Source organism: Spea bombifrons, chromosome 7 (genome assembly GCF_027358695.1).
Source record: "Spea bombifrons isolate aSpeBom1 chromosome 7, aSpeBom1.2.pri, whole genome shotgun sequence".
Lineage (NCBI taxonomy): Eukaryota > Metazoa > Chordata > Amphibia > Anura > Pelobatidae > Spea > Spea bombifrons.
The window spans coordinates 46480515-46494416 of NC_071093.1; the positions used below are offsets into that span (position 1 = coordinate 46480515).

Here is a 13902-nt window from a genome sequence, read left to right on the forward strand (position 1 = left end):
GCCTTTTTCGTCAGGGAAGCCAATGCAACTAATCCAATCGGAGCACACATAGGAGGGGAAAAGTTAAATGGCGGCAAAATTCGCCAATCAAACCGGGGGTGGGCGTGGCTCAGTGGGCGGTACCGACCCCGCAACGTGCGGCCCGGCCCATTAACCCCATGATTGCCACACAGGAATGGAATGCTAACGAGAGCCGGCTTCACTCACTGGGGAGGACAAGCTCTGTGTGTGTCTGTCTGTCACTCACTCACTGTCTGTCTGTCTGTCACTCACTCACTGTCTGTCACTCACTCACTTACTGTCTGTCACTCACTCACTCACTGTCTGTCTGTCTGTCTGTCACTCACTCACTCACTGTCTGTCACTCACTCACTTACTGTCTGTCACTCACTCACTCACTGTCTATCGCTGCGTGTGTGCCAGTGACTGTGTGTGTATCGCTGCGTGTGTGTCGGTGACTGTGTGTGTATCGCTGCGTGTGTGTATCGCTGCGTGTGTGTCGGTGACTGTGTGTATTGCTGTGTGTGTGTATCGCTGCGTGTGTGTCGGTGACTGCGTGTGTATCGCTGCGTGTGTGTCGGTGACTGCGTGTGTATCGCTGCGTGTGTGTCGGTGACTGCGTGTGTATCGGTGACTGTGTGTATTGCTGTGTGTGTGTCGGTGACCGTGTGTGTATTGCTGCGTGTGTCGGTGACTGTGTGTATCGCTGCGTGTGTGTCGGTGACTGCGTGTGTATCACTGCGTGTGTGTGTGTGTCGGTGACTGCGTGTGTATCGCTGCGTGTGTGTGTGTGTCGGTGACTGCGTGTGTATCGCTGCGTGTGTGTCGGTGACTGCGTGTGTGTCGGTGACTGCGTGTGTATCGGTGACTGTGTGTGTATCCACGTTTGTGTGTGCTGCGGTGTGTGTCATTGTGTGTGGTGTCACGCGTTTGCCATTTTGTGAATAAAGGACACAGCCTGACTATCCTTGTTACCGTGGCAACTTATTATTATTTATGATTATTTATTATTTGTTAATATTAGTATTTATTGTTTTATATAGCGCCGTCAAATTCCGTAGCGCTGTACAATGGGTAGACAGGACATAACAAGTAGTATGTAACATAACAAATTGACTAACTGAACAACAGGTGAGGACGGCCCTGCGCACAGGAGCTTACAATCTATTTCTGTTATTATTTCTAATAATTAATAATAGTGATGATGTCGTTAGACAGAATGGCTCCTCTTGGTGTTCATCACATGGAGCCCTCACATATGACATCAGATCACAGGTTCCGCCCTCCTCTGGGGAGGGCTGCCCCTAATAGGCCAATCAGACCGCAGTAAATTAGCCCCTCCAAACCTGTCCCGGCAGAGGCAGTGTTACATGTGTCTGTGTCACGGAATGAGCTGTTAGCGTGTCTGTCCGTGTCATAGAACGAGCTGTTAATATGTCTGTCTGTGTCACGCAACGCGCTGTTAGCGTGTCTATCTGTGTGATTCCGTTACCGTGTTGTTACTGTGTATCCCTATCTCATTATCATACAGGCCAAGTTCACATCTAACCAATCCTGCCCTGTGTAACACCAATAACCCCTCCTATTACCCCTCCCTATAACCACTATTACTCTGTATACTCCTCCCTATAACCCCTATTACTCCTTATACCCCTCCCTATAACACCTATTACTCTGTATACCCCTCCTATTACTCCGTATACCCCTCCTATTACTCTGTATACTCCTCCCTATAACCCCTATTACTCCTTATACCCCTCCCTATAACACCTATTACTCCGTATACCCCTCCTATTACTCCGTATACCCCTCCTATTACTCTGTATACCCCTCCTATTACCCCTCCCTATAACCACTATTACTCTGTATACTCCTCCCTATAACCCCTATTACTCCTTATATCCCTCCCTATAACACCTATTACTCTGTATACCCCTCCTATTGCTCTGTATACCCCTCCTATTACTCCGTATACCCCTCCTATTACTCTGTATACTCCTCCCTATAACCCCTATTACTCCTTATACCCCTCCCTATAACACCTATTACTCTGTATACCCCTCCTATTGCTCTGTATACCCCTCCTATTACTCCGTATACCCCTCCTATTACTCCTTATACCCCTCCTATTACTCCATATCACTCCTCCTATTGCTCCATAAAACCTGCCCTATAACCCCTCCCATTTCTCAGTATAGGGTGGGGTGCTGTATGTATTGCTCCTATAGGAATGAGTATGGGGTGCCTGCGTATAGGGGCTGCCCCTATGGAATATGTGCGGGATGCCGAGGGTCTCTTACACTTTGTCCTGTGTGCTTGTAGGTACTGCCCCGGCCCCCGGGGTATCAGGAAGCCGATACACAACAGTTTCAGCGCCCCTTTCAAGAACTGATCGATATGGAGGGGTAAGTGACTGATGACTGGAGGGTGGTTCGGGTGAAGGAGGGGTATTTGGCAGGGGAGGGGGCAGCACAGTACCGACACCAACCAATGGGGTAAAGAATGCGCAATGACATCATTGACACTAGGTGATAGCATCTGCCCCAGGTGGTAGGGTACATGCGGTAGATGGCAGTTTCTGCCCCAGGTGGTAGGGTACATGCAGCAGATGGCAGTTTCTGCCCCAGGCGGTAGGGTACATGCGGTAGATGGCAGTTTCTGCCCCAGGTGGTAGTTTATATTCAGTAGATGGCAGTTTCTGCCCCAGGTGGTAGGGTACATGCGGTAGATGGCAGTTTCTGCCCCAGGTGGTAGGGTACATGCAGCAGATGGCAGTTTCTGCCCCAGGCGGTAGGGTACATGCGGTAGATGGCAGTTTCTGCCCCTGGTGGTAGTTTATATTCAGTAGATGGCAGTTTCTGCCCCAGGCGGTAGGGTACATGCGGTAGATGGCAGTTTCTGCCCCAGGTGGTAGTTTATATTCAGTAGATGGCAGTTTCTGCCCCAGGTGGTAGGGTATATTGTGTTTTCTACCCCTGTACACGTGCTCTGAGCCCCATTTTCTGTTAACCCTGTGGGGTAATATCACACTGGGAAGTGGTGTAACTCCTCCGAGTAACTTGCCCCCCAGCCTGTTCCATCTCACTACCCCCCCCCCTTACAGTTGGTATAACCCGATCCCTTCTACCCCGAGTCATTTAATGCCTTTGTTCTCGTCTCCTGCCCCTTCCTACCTTAATGCCCCCTCCCCGATCCCTCCTTAAAGCTGATTTACCCGCAGCCGGGCCCTGCATGTCACGGCGCCTGGAAGATAAAGGGTTAAGCAGGGGCACGTGGGATCATATAGTGCGCTTTTACTTGCCCCCTCCCCCCTACCCGCATTTTTCCCTTTTCTCCTCCATTGCCCTTGTTTACCCTCCCCCTCCATTCTCTTCCCCTCCCTTCCACTACCCCTCCCTCCTGCACCCCCTCCCCTTCTCCCCCCTCTCATTCTCTTTGCTCCCCCCGCCTCCCTCCTCTTTTTATCTCCTCCCCACCGTCCTCCGCCCTCCTCCCTCCCTCTGCAGCTTAGAGAGAGACAGACAGACGCATGAGAGAGAGAGGCAGGGTGGAGAGAGAGAGCGAGACAGCCAAGGAGGAGGGCAGGGGTCAGAGTGCCACAGAGACAGCTCGAAATTAGAGACACAGTACAGAGACTGCTCCCTCAGGGTAATGGATGCAGAAGAGCAAAAGAGACAGCCAGGGGAGCCCACTGCATAGACAAGGGAATCAGAGAGAGAGTGTGAGGGCGCTCGCAGAGACTGCGGTGTGAGGGAGAGAGCCAGGAGGGGGCGCTCACAGAGAGTGTAGTGTGAGGGAGAGAGCCAGGAGAGGGCGCTCACAGACTGAGGCGGTGAAACAGATTTAAAGAGACAGCTTTCTATGTTAGTAAGAGACTGCGCGTTTAAAGAGACTGTTTAGTGGCGGGAGACCGCAGGGAGGGACTGTGATTGACACTAAAAGGTGAGACGGAACTTTTTGTGGCCAGACAGGTGTGGCAGTCCGAGTTGCCCCCCATGGCGTCCAGTCCTCCAGCCCCTCTGCCCCTGCTGCCGTCGCTGAGCTGCGCTCTGTGCCGTGATGTGCCCCGGGACCCGGTCACCCTGGCGTGTGGTCACTGCCTGTGCAGGGGGTGCTTGGAGAGGGCGTGGAGAGGCCAGGAGAACTACCCCACCTGCCCCAAGTGCCGGCCGGCCCAAGTGCAGCCCCCCGACGGGGTCCAGAGGGGTGCGTGCGCAGAACACGGAGAGAAGCTGCAGTTCTACTCCCCGCAGGAGGGCAGAATGCTGTGCACCCGATGCCCGGGGTCGGCGGAGCAGCACGCCGCGCACGCGCTGGTCCCCATACAGGAGGCTGTGGGAGGCTACAAGGTGAGAACGCAAAGCGGCACGCGGTGGGTGCAGGTACCGCCCCCAAGGGTAACACAAGGACAGGGGGCAAAGTAGAAGATGAGGCTTCGTTCCGGGTGGGAGTCGGATGGAGGCGTGAGACCAGGTAGAGGCCGACAGGGGGATATTACCGGTTGTATGGTGGCGCGGTGCCGGGCAGAGGCCCAGTAGTGGCGCGGTGCCGGGGAGAGGCCCAATGTACTCAGACTGGCTGGCTTTCTGAAGGAGAGACCTCTGAGGTGTCAGAAGCCGTCCTGTAACTTCACATTTCTTATTTCTGTGGCTCGTTTCGATGTACGTGGCAGAGTCCATGCGCAGCTTCACGCCTCTGTCTCTCTCTTTGCCCCGTAGGACGAGCTGATCTCCGCCATCGCTCCGCTGGAGTCCCGCCTGAAAGAGCTGCAGCAGATGCAGTGCGCGCAGGAACAGATGATCGCGCAGCACCGGGTATGTCACGGCCAAACCTCTAGGAGCCGACCTGCGCAGGACAAGCGGCATCGTACGGGTCGTGGCACGGTCCGAGCGCGGCTGCTGGGCGTCCGTGGCCGGCGGTGATCACCCTGTTCTCTCGTAACCTTCAGGGCAACCTGCTGAGCACCAAGCACCAGGTCAGCGTGGAGTTTGAGAAGCTGCACCAGTTCCTGCGCGAGAGGGAGGAGCGGCTGCTGCGGGAGCTTCAGCAGGAGGGAGACCTCATCCTGGCCGAGATGGAGGAGAGTCTGAGCAAAATCAAGCAGAACTGCCAGGGGATCCTGCAGACCATCAGCACCACGCAGCCCCGGCTCTACGAGCAGGACCCCATCTCCTTCCTCACCGTGAGTACCGGGGGACCCCATCTCCTCCCTCACCGCGAGTACCGGGGGACCCCTTCTCCTCCCTCACCGCGAGTACCGGGGGACCCCATCTCCTTTCTCACCGCGAGTACCGCGGGGCCCCATCTCCTTCCTCACCGCGAGTACCGCGGGCCCCCGTCTCCTCCCTCACGGCGGGGGCCCCCGTCTCCTCCCTCACGGCGGGGGCCCCCGTCTCCTCCCTCACGGCGGGGGCCCCCGTCTCCTCCCTCACCGCGAGTACCGCGGGGCCCCCGTCTCCTTCCTCACCGTGAGTACCGGGGGACCCCATCTCCTTTCGTACCGCGGGGCCCCGTCTCCTCCCTCACCGTGAGTACCGGGGGACCCCGTCTCCTCCCTCACCGCGAGTACCGCGGGGCCCCCGTCTCCTTCCTCACCGTGAGTACCGGGGGACCCCATCTCCTTTCTCACCGCGAGTACCGCGGGGCCCCATCTCCTTCCTCACCGCGAGTACCGCGGGCCCCCGTCTCCTCCCTCACGGCGGGGGCCCCCGTCTCCTCCCTCACGGCGGGGGCCCCCGTCTCCTCCCTCACGGCGGGGGCCCCCGTCTCCTCCCTCACGGCGGGGGCCCCCGTCTCCTCCCTCACGGCGGGGGCCCCGTCTCCTCCCTCACGGCGGGGGGCCCCGTCTCCTCCCTCACCGCGAGTACCGCGGGGCCCCGTCTCCTCCCTCACCGCGAGTACCGCGGGGCCCCGTCTCCTCCCTCACCGCGAGTACCGCGAGGGCCAAACTCCGCACGGCCGCCCGATCTAACGCTCCTCTCTCTCTCTCTTCCAGGATATCAAGTCTTGTATGGAGATGTAAGTATCTGCCGTGGGGCGATCACGTCTCCCTGCGCCGAGCGGCGGCCTCTTTTACCCTTTCGTGTCCCCCTTTCTCAGATGCTACAGTGGATACAGGGATGGCTTCCCAGCGCAGAACGTCGTGGCTCCCAGAGATTTCGGGTACGGCGGCGTGAAGGATCTGATTCAATACACGGCGTGGAAAGATATGAAGTCTTACATCAGCCCAGGTAAGGGTGGCTGTCCACGTGTGTGTGTGGGGGGGGTACGTGGTCTGTACCACCCTGTTGTTGACACGCGTGTCCTTCCAGCCCTGCCCAACATAATCATGGATCCCAGCACCGCCCACCTTAACCTCATCCTGTCCGATGACCTCACGTCTGTCAGATACAGCGACACCAAGCAGTCTCTGCCCGAGAACCCGCGCCGCTTCGACTACTGCTGCTGCGTCCTGGGCACCGAGGGCTTCTCCTCCGGCCGCCACTACTGGGCCGTGGAAGTTGGAAACAAGACCAAGTGGAACCTCGGCGTGGCCAAGGAGTCGGTGAACAGGCGCGGCGGCATCACCCTGTCCCCGGAGAACGGCTTCTGGATCCTGTGGCTGAGGAACGGACACGAGTTCAAGGCTCTGGACGTGCCGTACCGGGCCCTCACCCTGCGGAGCAAACCCCAGAGGGTGGGGATCCTGCTGGACCACGAAGGGGGCCTGCTGTCCTTCTACAACGCCGACGACATGTCCCACATCTACACCTTCGTGACCTCCTTCACCGAGACCGTCTACCCCTACTTCTGCCCCTGCCTCAACGACTCCGGGAAGAACGGGGGCCCCTTGAAAGTCCTGCACCACATCCCTTAAGGTGTTTGAGGGGGGAGAGGATAACATTAAGGCACTACGGCCCCCCAAATCCATGGCCTTGCACCGTTCAGTGGATCGTGGACTGGTCAGGGGCAATTTAAAAAAAAAAAAAGTGATTTTGTTTCAATACCCCCCCGCGCATCGTTCTCCTCGTCCCACCGGTAAAACAGCGGGGGTCCGTTTTATTTGGAGGGGGCCCTTTTACTTGCAAAGGCACTGTCTCTTTAAGTGGGCGGGGGTGGGCGTGGCCATTATCTTACCTACTATTCCAATAAACATTTAACTGGATTCAGACGGCAGCCACGTTTCTGGACGCGCGTTTGTTGTAATGTAAATAGCGCCGGGGTCCGGAGGGGAGGAGAAAAACTAATCTAATCTAATCTAACGCTAGAGGGTCAGAGGCTGAGATGGAACGGAAGGGAGTTTTACTTTACTGAGAGGGCGGTAGATAAGTGGCAGAGCCTCCCAGCAGAGGTGGTAGAGGGTAATACAGTGAGGGGATTAAACATGCATGGGATAGACATACGGCTCCTGAATCTAAGATGAGACCAACGACTGATTAAGGTTTGAGTCGTTACAGCAGGAGAAACGGGTGACCAGGCGGGGGCCGATCTGAGGGGAGGGTCTGGGGTTGTATGTAACGTGGGATGCCACGAGGTGTCGCCCCCTATCATTTGTGTATTAAGGATGGGTCGATTGTTCCCACCATGTTGCAAATAAAAAGCGTTTTATTGATCTCCAGGGCGCGCATGCGCAGTATATACCCCCGGGGGGTGCGGAAACTACCGGCCCCTCACCCGTTATTTCTTAAGATCGGCCGCCGTTGCTGGAGCGCGGATTCCTTCTCCGCATCTTCATTTGGCTTCCCTTCAGCGATTGAGGGAAGTCTATCCAGGTGTTCCAGGAGAAGCTGGGGGCCACGGCGGCGCGGGGCGACAGGTAGCGGGCGTTGAGGGCGGCGTGGCTGCAGCCCCCGCCGTGGTACCAGAAGCCGCCGCCCCAGTATTCTGCGCAGTTCTGGATGTCGCCGTCTCGGTCTCGGTCGTAGGTGGAGAAGCTCTGCCCGACGTGGAAGGTGAGCGCGTCTCCTGGGGAGAGAGAGACGCCGGGCGGTCACGGAGTGGGTGGGATTCGGTGGCCCTCAGACCCCGTAAGGGCCGATCCCCGCCTCACCTGCCCCCTCGTCGGTGAACCCCGCGACGTGGAGCCGGTACCCGTCGCTGTCCGGGTTTAAGGCGTGACGCGAGAGGCTGAAGTCGCTGTACTGAGCGGAGACTCTGCGGCCCTCGAAATCCTCCAACTCCACGCGGAGCTCATAGTCCCCGAGCATCGCCAGGCGGTAAACGTTCTGCAGACCTGCGGGGCAAACAAGGATTAAAGCGGACCCCTGGGGGGCAGATCACCCTCCGGGCCGAGTCTGTGTATTAACCCCCAGCGCTGTATACAGTAATATAACCCCCCCAGCGCTGTATACAGTAATATAACCCCCGGCACTGTATACAGTAATATAACCCCCAGCGCTGTATACAGTAATATAACCCCCAGCGCTGTATACAGTAATATAACCCCCAGCGCTGTATACAGTAATATAACCCCCAGCACTGTATACAGTAATATAACCCCCAGCGCTGTATACAGTAATATAACCCCCAGCACTGTATACAGTAATATAACCCCCACGCTGTATACAGTAATATAACCCCCAGCGCTGTATACAGTAATATAACCCCCAGCGCTGTATACAGTAATATAACCCCCCAGCGCTGTATACAGTAATATATACCCCCCAGCGCTGTATACAGTAATATAACCCCCGGCGCTGTATACAGTAATATAACCCCCGGCGCTGTATACAGTAATATAACCCCCGGCGCTGTATACACTAATATAAACCCCCAGCGCTGTATACAGTAATATAACCCCCAGCACTGTATACAGTAATATAACCCCCAGCGCTGTATACAGTAATATAACCCCCAGCACTGTATACAGTAATATAACCCCCAGCGCTGTATACAGTAATATAACCCCCCAGCGCTGTATACAGTAATATAACCCCCCAGCGCTGTATACAGTAATATAACCCCCCCAGCGCTGTATACAGTAATATAACCCCCCAGCGCTGTATACAGTAATATAACCCCCAGCGCTGTATACAGTAATATAACCCCCGGCGCTGTATACAGTAATATAACCCCCGGCGCTGTATACACTAATATAAACCCCCAGCGCTGTATACAGTAATATAACCCCCAGCACTGTATACAGTAATATAACCCCCAGCGCTGTATACAGTAATATAACCCCCAGCACTGTATACAGTAATATAACCCCCAGCGCTGTATACAGTAATATAACCCCCCAGCGCTGTATACAGTAATATAACCCCCCAGCGCTGTATACAGTAATATAACCCCCCCAGCGCTGTATACAGTAATATAACCCCCCAGCGCTGTATACAGTAATATAACCCCCAGCGCTGTATACAGTAATATAACCCCCAGCGCTGTATACAGTAATATAACCCCCCAGCGCTGTATACAGTAATATAACCCCCAGCGCTGTATACAGTAATATAACCCCCAGCGCTGTATACAGTAATATAAACCCCAGCACTGTATACAGTAATATAACCCCCCAGCGCTGTATACAGTAATATAACCCCAGCGCTGTATACAGTAATATAACCCCCCCCAGTGCTGTATACAGTAATATAACCCCCAGCGCTGTATACAGTAATATAACCCCCCAGCGCTGTATACAGTAGTATAACCCCCAGCACTGTATACAGTAATATAACCCCCCAGCGCTGTATACAGTAATATAACCCCCCAGCGCTGTATACAGTAATATAACCCCCAGCGCTGTATACAGTAATATAACCCCCAGCGCTGTATACAGTAATAGAACCCCCAGCGCTGTATACAGTAATAGAACCCCCAGCGCTGTATACAGTAATAGAACCCCCCAGCGCTGTATACAGTAATATAACCCCCAGCGCTGTATACAGTAATATAACCCCCGGCGCTGTATACACTAATATAAACCCCCAGCGCTGTATACAGTAATATAACCCCCAGCACTGTATACAGTAATATAACCCCCAGCGCTGTATACAGTAATATAACCCCCAGCACTGTATACAGTAATATAACCCCCAGCGCTGTATACAGTAATATAACCCCCCAGCGCTGTATACAGTAATATAACCCCCCAGCGCTGTATACAGTAATATAACCCCCCCAGCGCTGTATACAGTAATATAACCCCCCAGCGCTGTATACAGTAATATAACCCCCAGCGCTGTATACAGTAATATAACCCCCAGCGCTGTATACAGTAATATAACCCCCCAGCGCTGTATACAGTAATATAACCCCCAGCGCTGTATACAGTAATATAACCCCCAGCGCTGTATACAGTAATATAAACCCCAGCACTGTATACAGTAATATAACCCCCCAGCGCTGTATACAGTAATATAACCCCAGCGCTGTATACAGTAATATAACCCCCCCCAGTGCTGTATACAGTAATATAACCCCCAGCGCTGTATACAGTAATATAACCCCCCAGCGCTGTATACAGTAGTATAACCCCCAGCACTGTATACAGTAATATAACCCCCCAGCGCTGTATACAGTAATATAACCCCCCCCAGTGCTGTATACACACACGTGGATAACACATAAATGGGGCATTAAATTCTTGTTGCCCTGATGTATGAGTATTTAGTAAATAACGGGGGGGTTACCCAGCCAATACTCCCCGTCTGCGTTTCCGAACCCGTTGAGGTAATTCTTCCAGTCTCGGTTAAAGTCCATGGAGCCGTTAAACCGCTTCTGTAAGACCTGTCACGGAGAGATGCCAGCGTTTACCGTGAGATCACCGTGACCTCTAAAGCCCCAACACGCTTTACCCCAGCTCCAGAACCCACCAGATCCCTCAAAACTCCCACCAGCCACGAGTGATCCCTGCGTGGACCCTCACCGTCCAAGCCGTCCCATTGGTTGTCATATCGCAGTAGACGGGCAGAGGGTGCCGGGGCCCCTGCAGGTATATGAGGTACTCGCCATCCACGTGGAAGCCTCTCTCCCAAACATCCTGGCAGTCAAGAGGAAACCCCCCGCCGTTGGTGCTGTGCCGGTGGCCTGTGAAAAACACAACGTGGCTAAAAGTAAAGGCCCTGCCGGCGGCGCCACTATTGGAACCTCCAACCGTCTACAGATGTGGTGCTAGAGCCTGAGCCCCCGCGAGACGCCGCCTCTATGTTCCTGTGTTCGGAAGGAATTGCGTGTTCCTCTTTAACTCCCGGGGGTGACGCTGTATGAGATTAAAGGAGCGCCCCCGCCCTATTTCCGTGTTAAATGGATATTGGAGGCCATCTTGCACGGACTCCAGTGTAGTTTTCGGGATACGGATCGGCGCAGGCGTTCTCTAGTTATTGGAGCTCTTTTGTCCCATATAACTCCGCCCCCAGCTGCCTCTGCTGACCGCAGGGAGCGTACTCCGGAATGCTTCTTGCACATGCTCAGTGGGAATCCCATATTAGAAAACTAGACTTGAGCTCCCATTCATGTGGATGGCCAGTAACACGTATGACACACTATCATGCATGCAATTGGCTACGGAAAGGCCCCGGAGTCCGTGCGAAGCTTAGCAAGCAGTAAATGGATCTTACCCAATGAATCGCGAGGGCTTCCTGGTAACTGATTGGCCGGATTCCCGGAGATCGGGAGAACGTGGCAGAGCAGGCACAGCACGAGGATCTAGGAGCAAGTTTAAGGAGATGGGACACAGAGTGAGTACAGGGCAGAGGAGAGAAGGGCGGAGGAGAGAAGGGCGGAGGAGAGAAGGGCAGAGGAGAGAAGGGCGGAGGAGAGAAGGGCGGAGGAGAGAAAGACAGGGGCCACGTTACCCTCATCGTTCTGCCCCCAGGTCCAGCCGAGCGATGTCCTCTGCGAGTATTAGCCGCGGTGATATACTGTACACGTATATATAACCCCAGACGGAGGCATTTAGAGGAAGAACAGGCGGCTGAGAGTTTGGGGAAACCCAGAGAAGATCCATCCCATTAATCGAGTGTGAGCGTAACAAAAGCCTCACACTCCTGCCCCATTATTATTACAATGGGGTAATTGTCACGCGGCGTTTACACTGCAATTAGGTTTTTAATGAAATTGCCGTTTGGTATCCTCCATGATGCTGGGGGGGGGCGGTGGCTTCACGGTGGGAGACTGCATGAGCTTTTGGGTCGGGGGGGAGGCCGGTGCCTGCCGCGTGTCTCCTGCTTTAGATTTCATAAAAGTGACTGGAAGCCCACTGGCAGGACACACGGCAGGAAACCCACTGGCAGGGCACACGGCTGGAAGCCCACTGACAGGGCACACGGCAGGAAGCCCACTGGCAGGGCACACGGCAGGAAACCCACTGGCAGGGCACACGGCAGGAAACCCACTGGCAGGGCACACGGCAGGAAACCCACTGGCAGGGCACACGGCTGGAAGCCCACTGACAGGGCACACGGCAGGAAGCCCACTGACAGGGCACACGGCTGGAAACCCACTGGCAGGGCACACGGCAGGAAGCCCACTGACAGGGCACACGGCTGGAAACCCACTGGCAGGACACACAGCTGGAAGCCCACTGGCAGGGCACACGTCTGGAAGCCCACTGGCAGGGCACACGGCAGAAGCACGGCTTGGGTTCCTGTTAGCCTGCGTGTCCCAGACTCCTACCAAATTTCTTATATTTTATTCAGTAAATATGTATAATTTGTGTGGTTATACTAAATAAATACAGAGTCCGGGGTGACAGGGTGGAATCCTGACACCCGTCCCGATGGAGGGGGCCGCCAACTGACGTTAATGGACCCCCTACTGGCATCGTCGGGACTTCCTGCTGACGGCAGAGCGCGTTCCCGGCCGCGTCCCGTTAGGTAGCCGGAGCCCACAAGTTCCCAGGTTTCCTCATCCCCTTCTCCCACAGACCGTACCCTGCAGTCTCCGTCTTTGTTACCCCTCTCTATTTGCCCCAGGAACAGCGAGACGCACCGAGACGTTTTGTGTTCCTCTTTTATTGTCCCCGTAGAGCGGCTGGCGTTGGCGGGAAAGTCCCCCGAGTTTCAGGGCGCGGAGACCGAAGGGGGTTTCCTCCGAATCCGGGGATTGTGGCTGAAAACCCCCCGTTACGGCAGAAACGTCATTTATTGATACGATTAGGATTAGCGGGATGTTCCGTGACGCTCTCGCCAGGCTGGGATGGGGGTGATGGAGCCTGTAATGGGGCGCCAGAGGTTGAGGTTGAATTTAGGGGTAATTTTTTGGCATCACTCAAATTTCTAGGCTCTGCATGCTGTGTATCAGGCTCTGTAACATGGTTCTAGGCTCTGCATGCTGTGTATCAGCCTCTGTAACATGGTTCTAGGCTCTGCATGCTGTGTATCAGCTTGTGTAACATGGTTCTAGGCTCTGCATGCTGTGTATCAAGCTCTGTAACATGGTTCTAGGCTCTGCATGCTGTGTATCAGGCTCTGTAACATGGTTCTAGGCTCTGCATGCTGTGTATCAGGCTCTGTAACATGGTTCTAGGCTCTGCATTCTGTGCACCTGGCTCTGTAATGCAGTTCTAGGCTCTGCATTCTGTGCACCCGGCTCTGCAACACGGTTCTAGGCTCTGCATTGTGTGTACTCCCACCCCTATCTGCCTGAGGCTGATGGACGAGCTCGGAACCCCTTCTTTTTCCTGACAGCTTGATGGATTCGTTTTTGTGTTCTGTGCCATTAAAGCAGGATCCGGGGACAGGAACCACGACTTCTAGGGACTGACCCCAGAAATCTGTGCCTGTTTGTCGTGATTGATCTGAGTCCCGACGCATTATCCTCCAAGATCCGCAGCGACGTTCTTGTTATTTTACCGCTTAAGACACTGGTTGTTTGGGAAGAACCGGCCTGAGGGATCCAGCACCGGCCGGGGTGATTGCGGTATTTTGGATGCGGTATTTTGGCTTCTTACCCGCCTCCACTCAGTGGAGTCTCCCTTCTCTA

The 13902-nt window shown here is 54.8% G+C and overlaps 2 protein-coding genes across 8 annotated transcripts; one reads left to right on the forward strand and one right to left on the reverse strand.

Moving 5' to 3' along the window:
• Window positions 1-143: 143 nt before the first annotated feature.
• On the forward strand, window positions 144-7144 carry LOC128501158 (zinc-binding protein A33-like). Of its 7 annotated transcripts, none has more exons than XM_053470536.1 (8): window positions 144-224; window positions 2323-2405; window positions 3968-4349; window positions 4719-4814; window positions 4949-5182; window positions 5996-6018; window positions 6100-6230; window positions 6312-7144. In XM_053470536.1, exons 1-8 carry the CDS (start codon window positions 159-161, stop codon window positions 6854-6856), a joined length of 1560 nt encoding a protein of 519 aa, XP_053326511.1. In that variant the 5' UTR covers window positions 144-158; the 3' UTR covers window positions 6857-7144. The 7 variants fall into 7 exon arrangements, with proteins under 7 accessions (XP_053326511.1, XP_053326513.1, XP_053326512.1 ...); XM_053470538.1 differs by having other exon boundaries at window positions 151-226; window positions 3972-4349; XM_053470537.1 differs by lacking the exon at window positions 144-224 and having other exon boundaries at window positions 2268-2405; window positions 3972-4349.
• A 352-nt stretch (window positions 7145-7496) lies between these two features.
• On the reverse strand, window positions 7497-13733 carry LOC128502290 (microfibril-associated glycoprotein 4-like). Its single transcript, XM_053472052.1, has 7 exons — window positions 13465-13733; window positions 12910-13132; window positions 11538-11625; window positions 10847-11007; window positions 10611-10707; window positions 8030-8212; window positions 7497-7944 (listed from the first exon to the last, which is right to left on the reverse strand). Exons 1-7 carry the CDS (start codon window positions 13731-13733, stop codon window positions 7664-7666), a joined length of 1302 nt encoding a protein of 433 aa, XP_053328027.1. The 3' UTR covers window positions 7497-7663.
• Window positions 13734-13902: the final 169 nt, after the last annotated feature.